This window comes from Podarcis tiliguerta (assembly GCF_965153285.1).
Source record: "Podarcis tiliguerta genome assembly, chromosome: 8".
Classification (NCBI taxonomy): domain Eukaryota; kingdom Metazoa; phylum Chordata; class Lepidosauria; order Squamata; family Lacertidae; genus Podarcis; species Podarcis tiliguerta.
The window spans coordinates 40294256-40313229 of NC_139541.1; the positions used below are offsets into that span (position 1 = coordinate 40294256).

Here is an 18974-nt window from a genome sequence, read left to right on the forward strand (position 1 = left end):
GATAATAAATGCTCATTTAGAAAAGAATTAGTGCCAACTACGAGGCAGCAGTCAAAACATGAGATCATTCCAGCTACTCCTCTTTCACATTCCAGCTCGTTTTTATTAGCAATCCCCAGCTTGCTACAAATGCAGTGGTATCTGGAAAGGCTAATTACATACACAGCACATTCCAGCATGTCAACAACACCCCCAGCCGTCAGAACAGGGAGAAGTATCTCTACTGAGGTGTAATCATAATTTAGATCCCAATGTAATTTACTTTTACGGGCACCACTTACATGTCAACATTCTCTCAAGTACAGCACAGCAGACCTGTTGTTGTTTTTTTTAAAAAAAATATAATAATATAATTATTAGCTTTTCATCAGATATGTTCACATAACAGACTCTAAGATGCTCTGCCTCTTTCAAATGTAAAGAGAAATAAATTTGTCAATCAATTAAGTGCACAGGCTTCAATGCAGCGCTGCCCCCTTCCTTGATGGAAGGCATCAGTCAGTAGAACAGGGGATGAGGTCATTTTCCCCATAGGCCCTCCTCCTTTCCCTAACGCTACTTGAGAGGTCTGGGGAACCCTCTTGGGAAGACATGGCGGCAGAGGAATTGCCAAAACTTACTTCCTCTCCTCTATGGAGGAAAGAAACAAGGATGAGGAAGCAAGTGCAGGCTTTTGAATAGAAGACAGTGACTCTGGGAGAGCATCGTCTTGCATCCTGAGGCTTGCATGAGCTTTCAGAAAAACTCCCACGGTCCACAGATTCACTGTTGAGGGCTAGGACTGCTGACTTGCCTTGTCTATGAGCTGCAAGCTAGCAACACAGGAAGCTGCCTCATATGTACCAATCAGAGCAGTGATCCATCCAGCTCAGTACCGTTTACATTGATTGGCAACCTATCTTCAGAAATTCAGACAGGGGTGTGTCCCAGTCTTACCTGAAGATGAAGGGAGAACTAAGCTCTTGCTGCCGAGACTCTAGTTTCATTCATCACACTGGTGCGCCAAAAACCATTTTATTAAGAACCACAACACTTAGTGATTATGCATTGTCCTTACTTTGGAGATTTTCTGCAACTGCAGCTTCTTTCCCATCTCAAACGTTTTCTGAAATCCATTATGAAGGAGCACAGTCACAAAGTCTACAAATTAAGAGCAAAGCCACTGTCAGCATACTCCCAGCATACCAAAAGGGAAAGGAAGATAATCTAAAAGGGCAGCTCCTTGCCCATCTTCCCTGAGGGCTGCTGAAGACCTGCATGCCCTGAAGGAAGGCAAAAGCAAGGGAGCTCAGGCCAGGGAGCACACACACCATCAGTTCCCAGTTGGCAGGAGAGGACTCTCTTCATTTCACAAAATGCATTTGTTTTAGTGCTTAAATTGTAAACCACATTAAGTGCCCCGGCAGAAAGGTGGTGTATAAATCCAATGAATAAATAAATAGAGGGAAGTTAGGAGGGAACAAAGGAAGGCTGAAGGCAACAAATGGTGTCTGGAAATCCCTTCTGTACAGAACAGGGTTCACCTTTGGTTTATTAGTTTAATCACTAAAGAAATAAAAATTAACTTGTTAATGAGGAGAATCATCAGACCCTGAATCGTCTTAGTCAGGATATTCTGGGTCAAAGACCAGCTGAGCTAGGGAAGGTTCTGTTTAATTCCCAGGCAATTAAAGGACTATGCAGGGAAGGAATGAAAATCAAGAATAGAGAGGGGTAACTTTTCTCCCTCCAGATGTTGCTGGAGTAAAACTCCCAACTCCTGGCCATGTTCCTGGGGCTGATGAGAGCTGGAATTCAACATCTCAAGGGCCACAAGCCCTGGCCTAGAACGCCCAACAGAAGGCAGAGATGGACTGGCATCTTCCAGCCGTCCGAAGGATTCCTAGGCTTACCAATGTGCAATGGCCACTGCCTTCAGACACAAAGGAACCTGCTTCTAGTCCCCACAGAAGCCAACATCTAACAACCTCCCGCCCCACTGACTGCCCCATAAAACTGTGTTCCAAATCAGAGCTTGCCTGTAAGCATGGACTCCAGTGTCTCTGTGTCCAAGGAAGGATCTTGTGTTTGATGGCAAAGACGACAGAGACAACTGCACAACCACTCCTCCAACGCAGGAGCATCTGGATTACTGAGAAGAGACAACACCAACTGCAGTTCCCAATATTATCTTTTTCTAGGGACTGTTTCCCTGACCCACAAGTCCCCACACACACCCTAAAGCTGCAAATCTTTTGGGTCACTGCAAATCTTGCTTAGCGCTCTATGTGCAGCCTTGTCAAATGCACCTTTATCTTATGAGTGTAAAATACAAGCTGCCACAGACGAGGAGGCCAAAGAGCTGACCATATTTCATGTCAAGCCCAAAATCCTAGCGAGTTTTGGCAGCCTCTACTTACTTCTCCAGCAGCTCTTCCAGGCTGACAATGTTCTCTCTGTGTAACCGCCATGCAACTTCCAGAATGAGTGGGCTCTGGGGGAAATAACACTACCATGAAATTCAGGAGCCGCAAAGAGGTATGGCCAAGCACCCACAACCAAATAACTCAGCCACTTGGCTAAGGCTCAACAGCTGATTAGTGTGGCCCACGTAGTTGCTGAAGGCCCACATCTAACCACAACCCATTTGCTGCCTCAGCTGTGGCAAGCTATGAAGACATTGTCCTGACATTTTGTGAGAGATCCGTATATAAATACTTTGCATGAATAAATAAAAATAAATAAAGCTCAGAGGCAATAGGATAGCTGGCAAGGGCCAAGTATTATTTAAGTACTACAATGCTAAGAGTTTATTAAGAGGCCTGTGCTCTTAAGTTTGCTACTTAAATTGTTTGCTGGCATCAGAAGAGGAATCCTGCATTTCTCCCCAACAATGTAAAGGCACTTGTCAGCATTAAGGCATCAAAGAGGAGTGAAGCTATAGGAGGAATGTTTTTCCAGCACATGTGTCTATAGATGGAGTGGGGAATCTGTGGCCCTCCCAGATGTGGTGGGGTTACATGCGCTCCCATCATTCCTGACCACTGGTTGGGGCTGATGGAAGCTGGAGTACAATGGTACCTTGGGTTACATGCGCTTCAGGTTACATACGCTTCAGGTTACAGACTCCGCTAACCCGGAAATATTACCTCAGGTTAAGAACTTTGCTTCAGACTGAGAACAGAAATTGTGCTCCAGTGGCGCGGTGGCAGTGGGAGGCCCCATTAGCTAAAGTGGTGCTTCAGGTTAAGACAGTTTCAGGTTAAGAACGGACCTCTGGAACGAATTAAGTTCTTAACCAGAGGTACTACTGTACCACTAACGTCCAGAAGGTTGCAGGTTCCCCATACCTGGTATGTAGCATTTCCCTCTCAACACCCCATATTTCTAAAGCATTCTTACTTGCAACTTCCAGGTTTCTTGAGCGAACCGCAAACGGCAGAAAGCATTGTGCGTTAACAAATCCTTCAGAGACTGAAGCAAGCATGACAACTTTTTCTGTAATTGAAGAAAAGAGTGCTGTTTACTTTAAAAATCATAATAAGTAGCCAGCAGCTTTCAAGGGTGCAGACTCTTTATCTCGCTCCTTCCCCTCTCCTTGCAGCTGCTTGTACCAGACAGGTGAAGTGAAGGAGAAAGGGATTTGGGGCGATGAAGTAAATGGACTATAAGAGGGCAGCATACAAGGAAAGCAGTGCAGGGGGCTCATGGGGGTTTCAGTGCATTTGAAATGTCTTAGATATGAGCTGAGCTATTTCTCAGTTTCAGGGAGGGGGGTGAAATCCCATGTGAACTGCAGGGAGAGCTCACCTATTGTAATTCCCAGAGGCCAATCAGACATCAGTAGGTCACAGAAACCTCGGAAGGAAGTTGCCAAGCTGCCCCCAACAGCCTTCCCCAACATGATACCCTCCAGATGTTTCAAACTACAGTTCACATCACCCCCAGGCAGCATAGATATAAGATGCTGAGGCTGATGGGAGTTGTAGTCCAAGAGATCTGGACATGACCACAGCAAATGAAGCATGAGCTAAAAATATTTCACTTTCATCACAGAGGAACTGCAGGTAAACCCAAATGAGTGCCATAATTCCTGTTTGCAGACCCTCTAATTGAGGTGGCATTCTGTGTGAGGAAATAGGTTGCCAACCTCAGCCTTTAGTTCCTCTAATAAACATTTACAGTTTATACTTAGAGACAACAGCAGCACTTCTCTCCCACTCTTGCCATGCCCAGAAATGGAATTCCTTCCTGCTTACTCTCTGCTCTGCATTCAGCATCACAGCTTGACCAGACTCAGCAGAGATCTTCTCAATGTTTCCAGCTGCTAGTCTGGCTGACAGGATTTCCACTGGCACACCCAGCATGAAGGCCTGATCCTGCAAGGCTGAGACTAGAATGTAATATCAGAGATGGAAGTGTGAAAAGAGAGGGGAGACAGGGTTAGCAAGGACAGACTGTGCAACATAACCCTATCCATTCTTGCACCTGCACCATAACACCCAAAACAGAAAGTGGGAGGGGATATATTTCAAGGGAGAAAACATAACTTGTTCTTAAAAGTTCCCAGGATAAATTTCCAGCATTTCTAGCTAAAAAAAAAAAAGGCTCAGGCTACAAGGTTAGGAAAGGTCATTGTCCCAAAACTTGGCAAGTTGTTGCTCCCAGTTGCTGTTGATAGTACCAGACTAGACAGAATGTTGATCTGAATATTTTTATCTTTCTGAATAGATTAACTTGATTTTCAGCAGCTCCCTCTGGCAAAACAGATCATCTCTTGCACCCACCCACAAATTGTTCTGGAACGGAATCTTCATTGGCTGGACTAAAGGAAAGTAGCTGCTTGTTCCACTCTGAACTTCCCACCTGTAAAAATAACACAGAGAGAGACATGTTCATCTTGTTTATTACTTATGTTATCAAATATAACCTAGCCTGTTCCAGATGCAACCGCAAAATGCTTGGGCATACTTGCACAGCAAACATTTTGGAGTCCAAAAGGAAATGCCAAAATTCTCTGAAATGGAAGAAGGAAACCTTTACTCATCTGTTGCCCTCCAGGTGCCTTGGACTACAACTCCCATCAGGCCTAGCCAATGTTGGCCCGGGCTGATGGGAGTTGTAGTCCAAAACATCAGGAGGGCAAACAGGTTGATGAAGAGAAAGGGAGAACATTCCATAGATAGGGGACTCACTCAGTTGACAAATCTGTACATTTCTTTATTCAAATAATTTCTCCCGTTTCATAGAATAAGATGATGTCCAAAGGAAGCAGAATGCAGGAACAACACCCAGTGGCCTCAGCAGGTTTCAGATATTTATCCACACATTTTCTTTTTTAAAGGACAATCATTTTATGATTAAAGGAAACTTAACAGGTAGTAGTGTAGAAAATGTTCATAAGAAATTAAGGCTGCAATCCTAAACATACTTTCCTCTAGGGAATTTATATTTTTACTATGGAGTTTAGAGAAGGTATCTTATAGAACTGTTTTTTGTTTTTGTATCTGGCTTTTATGCAGCCATTTGTATTTTAAGATGATTGTGGGTTTTTATTGAAGTATGGTTTCATTGCTGTTTTTATTTCTTGTATAATGCCTAAAGAGTTTATTTTCTGAGGCATCTCATAAAATACAAACAATAAATAGGCAGTAAGCTCTACTCAGCTCAGTGGGACTTACTTCTGAGTAAGCATGCTTAGGACTGCCACTGTAAGGCAATTTTGCTCCCCATGGTCTTACTATTCTCTCTCCAATAAGAATCAACTCCAGATATTTATTTTTAGTCATCTGTATTTACCCCCCCCCCCAGTGCATCCTGATGACTCCTGCCCAGAAGCACAATTTAAACCAGGAACATAAACACAACACTGAAGTTCAATGGAAGCAAAGCAGGCACCAGGAAGCTGTTGGAAGTCAACACTGCTACTTTCTTACCTCAAGCAACAGGTCACCCAAATTGTGATGGCTACTCAAAATATGAAGAACTGCCTCCTTCAGCTTCTGTTCATTTTTACGTTCACATTTCTGTTTCTTGGATCTTCCAGCTTTTTGGGGGGGGGGTAAGGGAGGGTGGATTGAGAGGAAAAAAGAAATCTTAGTCCAAGAAGGTATTTCACTAAATTTTGCTAAGGTGGTATGGTATGGTAATTGGTTCAAGCTGAGTTGAACTCTGTGCATCCTGATGGAGAACGGGAAAATATTTCCATTTCCAGTAGCCACTTTTAAATACGACGGATGGGATCCTAAGATAACCTAAGGAAGTTCATAGAAGAAAAGTTTGCCATTCTCTCTTTCCCTCTGTAGTCCCCGGTGCCCCCTGAAAAGCCTCTCCAGAGGTCCAAGGGCCCTCCTGAACAACATGGGTGTTGTAGAAGCTGCTGGAGTAAGGAAGAAACAGAGAACTTTTCTTCTATAAGTTTTTTAAAGTTAACGTTTCTGAGGATCCAAGTCCCACTTTGGGAAAGCCTCCCTCTACCGGCACTCCCCTGCCCTCTATTCAACATTATTAGGACCTTAAGGTAAAGGTAAAGGGACCCCTGACCATTAGATCCAGTCGTGGCCGACTCTGGGGTTGCGGCGCTCATCTCGCTTTATTGGCTGAGGGAGCCGGCATACAGCTTCCAGGTCATGTGGCTAGCATGACTAAGCTGCTTCTGGCGAACCAGAGCAGCGCACAGAAACGCCGTTTACCTTCCTGCCGGAGCGGTACCTATTTATCTACTTGTACTTTGACATGCTTTTGAACTGCTAGGTTGGCGGGAGCAGGGACCGAACAACAGGAGTTCAGCCCGTTGCAGGGATTCGAACCGCCGACCTTATCGGCAAGTCCTAGGCTCTGTGGTTTAACCCACAGCACCACCAACTAAGTTTGTTCTGGGTATAAGCTTTCATGTGCATGCATTCCTCAGATACCTTTTTGTGCATGCACAAGAAGGCTTATACCCAGAACAAACTTAGTTGGTCTCTAAGGTGCTACTGGACAGTTTTTTTTCCCTTCATTTATTTTGACTGCTTCAGATCAACACAGCTACCTACCTGAATCCAACATTATTAGGGAGAGCCTTACTAACCCTGGGGAGGGCATTCCATAGGCGAGTAGCAATCACTGCGGAGGCATGTCCACAAAGAGCTTACAATGCAGCATCAATGTAATGATCAGAGATGATGGGAGTTGTAGTCCAACTAACATCTGGAGAACCACACATTCCCTGTTTTTGGAATAGACAGTACTGGGCTACATGAACAAACTGTCAAACCTTTTATAACTATACAGCTTCCTATGCTTACTTTACAGTTAATACACCTCTCAGGTGGTTGTGAGAAGGCTCTGAGCTGTTGGAGGGTTGAATAACAAGCGTTAAACTTTAGTTTGCTCTCAGGTTCAGCTTTCTGTGCCAGAGGCTCAACACAGTACCTCTTCTATAACAGTCAACAGAGCCCTGAACATGCACAAAGTACTTCACCCTACACAGAGCAGGGCTCATTCCACACTGCCTTCCTAGTAAAAAGGGCTTATGGGCATATACAAAGTACAACAAGAGAGACAAACACACTGGGCAAGAGCTGCACCCCTTCTAAGGAGAGCTTCTGAGCATACACAGAGTGCAACTACTACGACCTACCCAGGAGCGCAGAAAGGGCTCTTTCTCCCGCAGACATCGCTTCCTTCCCTTCGGCTCTCCGAGCGCGCGCGCGCGCACCAACCAACCAGCGCGCCCTATGCCCTCATTGGCCGCCAGCAGGACGCCTTTGCCCAATAGGAAGAAGAACTGGAGGCATGCCCTTTGCCGTTTCCTAAAGCAGAGCTGCGGCCATTTTGAGAGTGGCGGTGAGGAAGGTCAGGGAGGGGAGGCGCCATCTTTGTGGTGGCGGCACAGAAGAGTTAGGCCGCGCCCGTCGCGCTGTCATTGCTGAGCGAGCCGTGGAAGGGGCGGGGCGGGTAGAAGACAGATGCCTTGGGATAGTAGAAGGCTCACTAATTCCGGCATGAGCGGAAGATTGCACCGCTTCCCACCCCGGTTATGGTTTAGCTGAGAGTTCTGCCTGTGAATCTGTTGCAAAGATCTGTTGCATCTTTGGAAATTGGAGCTGCATTTATCAAAAGGGCGGCCACCGCTGCGTTATTAGGGGTGTGTGCAAATATTTGCACTCCTTGCCTGAGAGGCTGCAGCTTGTGCGTGTTAATTTAATGAAAGGTGACTCCCAATAAGAGAACTGTTTATGGGCCTGGACACTCAGAAGCACATAATATGCACGGGGGTGGAAGGAAAGCCCTTTGAGCGTATGCGGAACTGGCACTCTTTCAGGCGCCACTCTTTCGCCCTTTGTAACAAATTGATCTTTAAGTGTGCCACCACCTACACTCCGGAACTCCCCTGCCTATTGACATCAGGCAGGCAGGCTCCATGACTGTTTTCAGTGCCTGCTAAAAACAATTTTGTGCACGCAAGCCTATCCAGATATGCAGAATGCTGATAGGTGTTTTAATCTGATTTTTATCTGATTCCTAAATCTAATTATTATTTTAATATCTAAAATAGTTGTTTTTAACATTTTTTAAAAGTTCAATGTTTTATTTTTTTGTGAACTGTTTTGAGTGATGGAGGTTTTTTTTTTTTAAGCAAGTATATATTTTTTTCTTTTTTAAAAAAGAAAATATGTGCAACACACACACAAAAGAAAAAGCAGAAGCCTCTGGCACTTTGCCGTAGAGGCCATAAGGTAGTTAACTGCACAGTGTGCTGCTTTAGCAGGAATAACTTCTGTGGTTTTCCTCTCAGCAGGACTGGCTGGGTTCCCATCTGCAATGTGTTCAGGTTGGCCTAAGTGCCCATTAGCTGCTGCAGTTCCTCATTCCAAGTGCTGCGTCCTGCTAATTCATTTGGAGCCTGTGACCAGCCAAACAAGTGAAAAACCCGGTGACCATGTCCTGAGGAGCAAGCACAGGCTTGGTTTCGCTTTCCAAGAGACCAATTAAGTAAACTGGCTTCTGTTGGAACTGTCAGGAGATACTTTAATTGCCTTTCCCGGATTCTTCCCTTGTCCTATTTGCCTTGACCCTTTGCCATCTCCTAGCCCAGTCAAAGCATGCCTCGGGGAGCGCTGGGAGGAAACTTGATTTCTTGGGATGCCAACTTTGCCCCCTGAGTGTTATTCCTCCAGGGGAGCAAAACATGACCTTGCAGCTGGCAAGGGAAGGACAGGAGAAGCACATATTCTGCTACGGCTTGGGCCAGTCGTGAAATGTGCATGGATCAAATAGCTCCTTGCTGTTAAGGCTTTTGAGAGGGTGAATAGCAGGATCAAGAACCCCATTGGCTCAGCCTGGGGACATGTCCGCTACAAGGAGAAGAGCCCTGCTGGATTAGACCAAAGGGACATGAAGAATTGCTGTCAGTTATTTTGTTGTTGCTGTGCATTTAGAAAATAAAATATTTAAAAATAATAATTGCTGTCAGCATCTGAGATTGAAGTGGGGGTTCCTTTCTGAAACTGGAAGCAAAGTTAACCTGGCAACACAAACCTAATCATGTCTACTCAGAAGTGAGTCCTGTTGAATTCAGTGGGACTTACTCCTAGGTCCGTGAGGTTAGGATTGGAGCTGGAGACTCTCGCCTGCTGTGCTTCCCGCTAACATATCAGAAACTGCCCAGGTCCATGTCATACAGGTGACAACCAGGTTGCCCACCCCCCACCCTGAAATAATAATGCTGTTACCACAAACTTGACAGTAAACTTTGACTTAGTAATAAAAGGTATCCATTTACTTCATTGTTCTTGTTCTTGCAGGGAGAATCTGTCTCACTTGGGTTTATAGCTGTTTATATGGTGTTATAGCTGTACATGGTGCTTTGGAGGATAAACAAAAAAAAGGTGGTTTCCTGCCCCAGTAACTTACAACTGCAGTGTGGCACAGGAGGCAACCTTGGGTCTCCAGATGTTGTTGGACTACAACTCCCATCATCCCTGACCACTGGCCCTGCTAGCTAGGGATGATGGGAGTTGTACTCCAGCAATATCTGGAGACCCAAAGTTGATAAAGGCTGGACTAGAGGAAGGAGAGACAAGGGCAAAAAGTGATGATGCACACAATTGCATTTGGATTTTGTTGCAGTTTGGGGAAGGTCCACAGCTAAGTGGTATAGCATCTGTCTTGCAAGCAGAAGGTCCCAGGTTCATTCCCCAGCATCTGCAGCTAAGGTTGGGACTGTTCCTTGTCTGAAACCCTGGAGAGCCACTGCCAGTCAGTGTAGGTAATACTGAGCTAGATGAAGAAGTTGCAGCTCCTAATGTACCTAGAGAACATAGTGATGGTAAAGAAACAAACCACGACTCTCGGAGCAACAAACCCAGATGGCTCCTTGCTGAGTAGCTGCAGCAAGACCCTGGGTTTGGATGTACTCATTTAAAAGGAAAGTGGAAGAAAGGTCTAGGGCAGAGGTGGATAGTCTCTGGCCCTTCAGATGTTGCTAGACTCCCTGCTTTTATCACCCCTGCCCATTGGCCATACAGGGAGGGGTTGATGGGGGTTAGAGGCCAACAACACCTGGAGTGCCACCCCTAGTTCTCCTCCCTGCTCCAGGGAGAGTTCTGGAATCCCTGGACCTGACTCATAAAAGAAAATGCCCCCAATTTTGTGTAGGTTGGCAAAGCAATTATGTCAATGGTTGGGAGGAGATGATAAGTATTGGCAAATATTTAGCAGCCGCAAATAATGATGATGGAACGAGAAAGGAATTTCATCACATGGGCCAATGGGTGGAAGCAGCAAGGAGAAGACAAGCTGGGCTGAGCGCTGCAGGAAAGTGAAGCAATTTTTGGGGGATCGGGGCCACGTGTCCTTGCCACATCAAACAGCACAGAGGCACTCCAGATAGACGGGAATGGCTGTTTATTGATCCCTATATCTAACAAGTCTGACCACTGGCTAGGATTATATTTGCCATGTCATGGATTTGCACAGCTCCAACAATGGACAAGGTCTTCAATTTCAGGTACCACTGGGATTTGAATCAGCCAGTTGCTATGGCAATGGCCCAGTGCCATCTATATAAGCAAGTAAGGCATGTCAGCTTATTAGTCATTCAGTGAGTCTGTCTGTTACATCCGTTAGGTCTTAAGAGTCTTGAATTGCTGGAGGAAAAGTAATACTTCCTACTTGTATATATCTGTATCTGCAGAGCCTAAAAGCTGTATGTATAGACCAATGTCTGGAACCATATTACTGAAGCCTGATCTTCTGCAGCATTAAACTATTTTGGACCTTACGTTGCCCCTGTGTGGTGACTGGAACCACTACATGGGTAGAATCATAGAACTGTGGAGTTGGACGGGACCCTGAGGGTCATCTAGTTTGACCTCCTGCAGTGCAGGAATCTCAACTAAGTCATCCATGAGAGATGGCCATCCAACCTCTGCTTAAAAACCTCCATGGAAGGAGGGTCCACCACCTCTCATAGGAGTCTGTTCCACCGGTGAACAGCTCTTACCATCTCACCTCAGATTCCTAGCAAGGTACCCATTTGTAGCCAGTTATACTACATTTGCCTTAACCCTCTTTTAAAGCAGTCCAATTTGGTGGCCATCACTACATCTTGTGGGAGGGAATCCCACAGTCTCTGTGTGTGAAAAAGTACTGTATTTTGTCCTTTCTTAATCTTCCAACTTTCAGTTGTATTGGATGCTCCCAGGTTCTTCTAATAATATGAGGGGGTGTGTGTGAAAACCTTTTCTCTGTCTGATTTCTCCACACCATTTATAATGTTATACACCTCTCATCCTTTCATACAAGTCCTGTGCATGTTGCCCTGAGCTCCTGGGAGGGAGAACAGGATGCAGATACAATTACAAATACAATAGTTTCTGCCTGAAGCAGGGCATAGGTCCTCTCTGGCAAAGGTAGAAGCATGCAGCAGTGGGCTTTCCCCTTCTTTTTCTGGAGCTCAATCTCTCAGGAGAGAATAATAAACTGGATCCTGATCATCTGCCAGGCCAGAAAAGTGGAACAAAGTAGGTTGCTCCACTCTGATTTTCACAGCAACCTCTTTTGTGCAGTTCTGTGATGGATAATTATTTGGCTCTTGCTACTTACCTACTTAGCGGCTTAGTCATGCTGGCCACATGACCCGGAAGCTGTCTGTGGACAAACGCCGGATCCCTCGGCCTATAGAGCAAGATGAGCACCGCAACCCCAGTCTTCCGTGACTGGACCTAATGGTCACGGGTACCTTTACCTTTTACTTACCTTTTGCTGCTTACCTGTGTCACATCTGCTCCCTAGGTGACTGCTGTCCCCACTGAAGCAGCAACTGTTTCTTCTTGCTCTCTGTGCCACTAACAATAGGACATCTATTTTTAATTTTACTTGCAATTTTCCTCAGCCTGTTTGGTCAACGTGGCTGCTATTACCGGTAGGCCACGAAGCATATGAAAGGCCAGCAACTCTTGAGTTAATGCATGCTGACATTAATAGCATAGATTGGGGGTTATTTTAACTGAAACATTAATGAAGAGGAAAAGGCACTTTTTGTTTTCCCCATTGCTCGAGAAATTAAGTATCTTGGCAGTCTGTTACTGAGGATACTAGTAAAACACATATGTGGATACACACAGCCCCACAGCTAAGCTGCAAAAAGAAATAATCTGCTGAGCCGTTCTCCCATCTGCACTGCATCCTTTTTACAGGCTTTTACGCAAGGGCAAGGAGGATGTAAAGCACAAGCCAATCAGAGAGGCCTGCAACATAATTTTCAGGCTGCCCTTGCAGGGTGGTGCAGGGGACTGAAGGAGAGGGCCCATTCTGCAGAGTTCTCAGTTTAGCCTTGAAGTAGTGACGCTAACTGGCAACTGCATGCTGCTTCCCCGTTTTCCAAGTGGCAGATTGGAGACACAAAAACACGTCACTGATTGCTCTAGTTCCTTCCCCAGAAGGCTTCAGACTGGGTGAGAATGAACCTCTGGTTTCTCCTTTAGCACACCAGGATGCATCATGGGGAGGCATGGGGAGAAGAGTGAGCAGCAAGATTCCAGTCAGTTGTGAGGGCCGACACTGGCAGGGGCTGATGGTCAGGAATTCCCCCCAGGGGAAGTCTGGAGGGCTGGCAGTTGCGATGTGAAATCACAGATAGCTCATAGAAGCATTGGAAGGGAGCCTGAGGATCATCTACTCCAACCCTGTGCAATTCAAGAATAATCAGCTGCATGGGGTCTGTCCCAAGCTGCAATCGCTGCTGGGTAAATGGAAGCCAGGGTCCAAATCTGACAGTTATTGATCAGCAAGGCAAAAAGGTGGCAGATTAGAAGCCCTGTCTGCTTCCTGGCAAACCTCATGCGTAACATCTGGGACTGAAGTTGACCCGATTTGAAAGCATCTGTATGCAGCTCCCAGCCAACTAAAAGGGAAGAAGGCAATCAGGACTGGGGAGGTCCCAGAGCCAGCAGAAGCAGGAGTTGGCAAAGTAGCTCAGTGACAAGGCATCTGTTTTGCATGCAAAAGGTCCAGGTTCAAGCTAGTAGGGTGGAAGTTGGTAATAATGAATCAATGGCAATATTAGGCAAGCTCAGTGATTTTTTTTCTGGGGGGATGCATACCCCTAAACATTTTGTGAATCTAAGTTTGGCCTCATTGAGGGGCAATATTTCTTTTTTATTATTATTTTTTTATATAATATTTTTTATTTTAACAATCAATAAACAGACAATACAAACAAACAAATACAAAACAGAAAATAAAAACAACACATACAAACAATATAAAATACAGTGTACAAGAAAAAATAAAAGAAAACATTAAAAACAATCATTGTGTCTTTGCATTATTTAACATTAACCTGGGTCTGCGACTTCCCCAGACCTTCCCACTTTGTATTCTAGATCTTATATTCTGACAGTAAATTCTTTCCCTCTGGCATATCTTTGGTTCAACTTAATCTTAATATCTTAACATAATTACATTTCCATATGTCTTAAAACATTAGTCTTTCTTAATCATTAAATTTTTATGCTAATATTCTTTTAAATTCAGTCTGATGTCCTCAAACATTCTTTAGAGGGGCAATATTTCAGTATGAGTAGAAAAATGAGAGTACCCTGAAACATTTTTTTAGAAAAAAAGCACTGGGCAAGCTTAACAGTTTTAATGCTTTTTGACTTTGTTTACCAAATACAATTAAGCAAATAAACATGCTTTATTAGATCACGTTGTAGGGCATCTGAAAGTTTGGAAGTTTCCCAAGCAAATGTCCCTAATTTGCATAAACATTGTTCCCAAAACCTCACCTCATTGGTTCAATCCTTGGCATCTCCAGGTGCAGCAGAAAATGACTCTTGCCTGAAACCTTGGGAAGCTGCTGCCAATCACTGTAGGAGTGCTGAGCTAGATGGACCAAGGAACTGTCAGAAAAAGGCAGCTCCCTGTGTTCAGTATGCAGTCAGCATGCAGCTGAATCCCCTGCCTGTTTACTTGGAAGTAATTCCCACTGGTTGTGCATAGGACTGGAGCTAGACAGCCTATTCAGACCAACAGCACAACCACAATCCTAGCTCATAACTGCTCAGAAATCAATCCTGTTGGAGCTTATACCCAGGTAAGTGGGATTAAGACTGCAGCTTCAGGTGCACTTAAACATTGACTTCAATGACCTTAGGCGCACCTAACTCTGCATGTGGATGGAATTTTTACTACTTGCAGCTTCCGTCTTTGTTTCTGGAGGATTCTTGGCCCAGCCCCACAGAGGCCAGCAACTGACACAGGGCTGGTTGTTAAAAGCCACATTTCTGGAGCAGATTCCCCTGTCCCCTGTTGTTCTTTGCACCAGCCTCCCCCTTCTGATAAACACACATGTATCTGGGTGTTTGTCCATGCCCCGAGACATCTATTACAGTTAGGCACGGGATTTTTAAAAAATTAAGTTCACTTTTAATGGCAAACTTACCAAATTCACACTTTCTGAAACAATACATGAATACATAGCCATCCTTTGAAATTTATGCTTCTCCAAGTCTTGCAATGCAGTTCTCCAGCCAAGTAATGTGTGCAAAAATGCATATACCAATGTGCATATAAATGCATATATTAGTGAAAATGACATACAAAAATGCATTATATTAGAGAAATCAGCCCTACATAAATGTGTATATTAAGAAAATGATATACAAAAATATGTAGGAGACATTCATACTAAAAAAATCTCTTATAAATCTTAACGAGCACATTTTTTAAAAAAATGCAAACACTTGTGGAAATGTGAACTTAAGACTGGAAAAATGAGAAATTGAGAGACACTAACATTCAAATATCCACCCATCTCTAATTGCAATATGAAGGTGGTGGTGTTTAACATTGCCCTATTTTTTTTTTCCCTGAGCACAGCAGATGAGCTTTGTTTTTATTGTGGTTAATTCTGTGGGAAAAGGTGGATGTGTCCTGTTTTTTCTTGAGACCTGGCCTCTGTGAAAAGAAACCTGATGTCTGGCACCACTCACGGTATCCAGCAGACCACTGAGTGAGTCCTATCAACATGTTATTTCATTCTGCCATCTGTCACGTATTACTTCCAGCTCTGTAGATTTATGTGGCCATCATTCATACAGAACTTTGTATAAAAGTTCACGGCACGATTTGCTGCTGTATACGAGGCCCCTCCCAGCTCCAATACGCACACCATGCTTACCTTTGGTGTAGCATGTCATGCCGGAATTGGTTTAAAAAATAGACCACAGTCCATCAGTAAACTATTGACCAATAGCCAATGGACCATTTGAAGCATGCTGGTTGTTGGGATTCTTGCAAAGAATGCTAGCCAGTCAAACTATCAACCTTTATTTATCATATTCAACAAACAACCTTCTCATGTTCTTATTAAGCAAGACAACAGCAGGCTCAGAATCAATCAACACGGGTGGGTTATGCATTAACTGTTAAAAAGATCCTGAGTATGTACTCTTCCTTTGTAAATCTAATACACACAGAGAGACTGTGTGGTCTGTTTTGCCACAATAAATCTGCTAGCCTTTAAGATGCCACAAAGCTCTTTGTTGTACTTATTTCAACAGACTAATGTAGGTACTAAGGGACGCGGGTGGCGCTGTGGGTAAAAGCCTCAGCGCCTAGGACTTGCCGATTGAAAGGCCGGCGGTTCAAATCCCCGTGGCGGGGTGCGCTACCGTCGCTCGGTCCCAGCGCCTGCCAACCTAGCAGTTCGAAAGCACTCCCGGGTGCAAGTAGATAAATAGGGACCGCTTACCAGCGGGAAGGTAAACGGCGTTCCGTGTGCTGCGCTGGCTCGCCAGATGCAGCTTGTCACACTGGCCACGTGACCCAGAAGTGTCTGCGGACAGCGCTGGCTCCTGGCCTCTAGAGTGAGATGAGCGCACAACCCTAGAGTCTGGCAAGACTGGCCCGTACGGGCAGGGGTACCTTTACCTTTTAATGTAGGTACTCCTCTATAAAAGATTAGTTATTGGTCAATCACATTGGTATTTGCACATAGTGCCTGGATAGCACAGTTGGTTAGATGGTGGTGCTAATGATGCCAGGGTTGCAGGTTTGAACCTTGTATGCATATTCCTGAATTACAGGGGGTTGCACTAGATGATCCGCAGTGTCCCTTCCAACTCTGATACTTTAACTCTATGTTTGCTGGCTAGGAGACCAAGGTTTGCTGGCAATGTACACCATGAAGATCCCAGAACATCACCAGCCTAGCCCCACCCATAGGCTGTAGAAAGAGCAGTTGCAGGGAGTCCCTGTCCCCACCCTGCAACAGTCAGCTCCATGGCCCAAGGCCCTAGCATTTCTACCATTACAATATATCGTCAACAGCTCTGATGGTCATTTGACTGCAAGGTGGAATATAGGAACACAGGAAGCTGCCTTATATGCCAAACCAGACCATTGGCCCACTAGCTCTACGTCTGGAAGCAGCAGCTCGTCATGGTTTCAGGCAGAGGTCTCTGGAGCTGCCAGATGTTGAACCTGGGACCTTCTGCGTGCAAAGCTGGACTGATGCTCTACCTGTGTGTCCGCTTCATACATTGTGGGGCAGACCATGGGTAAACGTGCACATTCAGTCATCTTATAATATGTGAAGCAGCTCTGAGGCTAGACTTCACCCAAGTGGCCCCATAGCAAAAGGTTACTTAGGAGCAGATGCATGAGGCTTCCATCTGGTTCCTTGTCTTTCAAGGCAATTTGCCTTCCTTACAGGAGTGGCCACTTCCTATCTCCTCCCTGTCAGCACCCCAAGTTCTCAGATGGGTGGATTTGGCACCATCTTTCTACCTTCCTTTTGTAGTGACCACCACCCAGAGCTTTCAAATTGGAGAGCTGTACAACTCTTGCTCCTTCTAACTTGCCCACCTTCACACTTCATGTGCTGCCTGGTTCTTTAAAAATGGTGGCCTCATTCCAACCTGGCTACTGCTAACCAGCTGAACTTCATTTGCTCGTTAATATCCTACCTTCATTTTGATGGGAGGGATTAGCTGAGACAACTTGTGGTGGTGCTCCAAACCCTCCAGGAATGTTGGAGGGTATGGTGCTTATCTGCAAAACTGAGTTTGAATGGAGCAGTCTATAGGTATGTGCTGCTATTATGGTGGTTACTTTGCTGTGTTCCTTCCTACCCACAAAATATGTATGTATGATCACACTGTGTTTTCAGCTGAGCCCAGGAGAACCACCTGGTATGGAAAAGTGTTGCAATGCTGGCTTCCAAGTTCATCCTACTTTTATGTTTTACTGGGCCAATTTATCTAGACAAACTTTTGAGTTATGTAGCATCATTAACAGTCTGTAATCATGCAGTTCTAGGCCAAATGCTCTTTGGATAGCATGTTTGGCCATCATTACTTTTCCTCAACCTTTGCTTTACATAGAGAGTCAATGGTCTACTTCCTTATTCTGCCTGACAAAGGACTTTTTGTTGGCTTATTCTAATTATTTATTTTCATATGCCTGTATTTGCCTGTGCTCCCAACTATTAATAGTCTGGTCCCATCAGTAAACCGTTTATGATTATTATCATTTCAATTTCTATCCCCACTTTCTCTCAAAGAAGCCAAGGGCAGCAAACAAAATGGCAAAACAGTAGTTTTTGAAAAACAAATTAAAATTCTGAAAACGATTCCCAAGTGCTCTTAGAGGTGGGATTTATTGAAATCTCATGTATATCTTGCAGACCATGGTGTGTTCTTGTTTTCCCTAATCAGTAAGTGCTGCAGCTCAGTGCAGTGGCAGAGCATCTGTTTTGCATGTAGAAGATCCTGGGTTCAATTCCCAGCATCTCCAGGCAGGTCTGGGAATTTGTTCCAGTCTGAAATCATGGAGAGCTGTCAGTGTGGACAATGCTGAGCTAGAGAGCCCAATGGTCTGACTCTGTATGAAGCAGCTTCCTAATCTCCTAAAACTGCATATGAATATCTATGGCTGGAGTGAGGAATGTCTATGGCCTTCAGGCCTTTCTCTCTCTGGTCCTGGACCCTCCCCAAACCATGCACCCCCAAGTGCCATTCTGTGCCCTCCTACTATGTGCTTTTGCCTACTCAGAATGTGCCATTGAACTGCAGGAATGCCTTTTGCATTTGTGGCTAGAGAGACGCATAAGAGGGGTGTAGAAATCTGGCTTTTGCATAGCTGGTATGTAACCCACTGTGCGAAGATGAGTCACACATCACATCTCCTGGCCCTCTTTTGCCCCTGGCCCCACCAGCTATTAACATAGTTGGCCCTTGGGAGGTTGCCTGGCAAGGGAGTGGGTCCCTCTGGCTGAAGAAAAGGTGCCCCTCTCTAACCTAAGGGGATGGTAGTTGGCAGCGCTCTCTCTTGGGTGTAGGTTCCACCAGCTTCAGCGCTCAGGTCTGGAAAAGCAGCTGCAGTCTTCTATAATTTCGTGTTGCAAAAGGGCAAGTGCACAGCTTTCAGATAACTCTTAGTTGTTGAAGAGAAGCAAAAGGATCTATGATGAGTTCTATGATGAGTGGAGATACCTTTGC

The 18974-nt window shown here is 44.9% G+C and overlaps 1 protein-coding gene across 4 annotated transcripts in view; it reads right to left on the reverse strand.

The window, feature by feature from the left end:
• FANCA (FA complementation group A) overlaps window positions 1-7782 on the reverse strand; it is a 37824-nt gene extending 30042 nt beyond the window's left edge. Inside the window, exons 1-9 of one of the 4 annotated variants that reach the window (XR_014515012.1) lie at window positions 7604-7782; window positions 5916-6025; window positions 4767-4845; window positions 4239-4372; window positions 3382-3477; window positions 2400-2473; window positions 2019-2131; window positions 1058-1140; window positions 282-315 (exon numbers count right to left, since the gene is read on the reverse strand). Coding sequence is in view for 2 of the 4 variants with exons in the window: in XM_083456446.1 (XP_083312572.1) it covers window positions 282-315; window positions 1058-1140; window positions 2019-2131; window positions 2400-2473; window positions 3382-3477; window positions 4239-4372; window positions 4767-4845; window positions 5916-6025; window positions 7604-7640 (760 nt within the window). In the remaining 2 variants the exon portion in view is untranslated. The remainder of the gene's footprint in view (window positions 1-281; window positions 316-1057; window positions 1141-2018; window positions 2132-2399; window positions 2474-3381; window positions 3478-4238; window positions 4373-4766; window positions 4846-5915; window positions 6026-7603) is intronic. The other 3 variants (XR_014515013.1, XM_083456446.1, XM_083456447.1) reach the window with 3 other exon arrangements.
• Between the last annotated feature and the right edge of the window lie 11192 nt (window positions 7783-18974).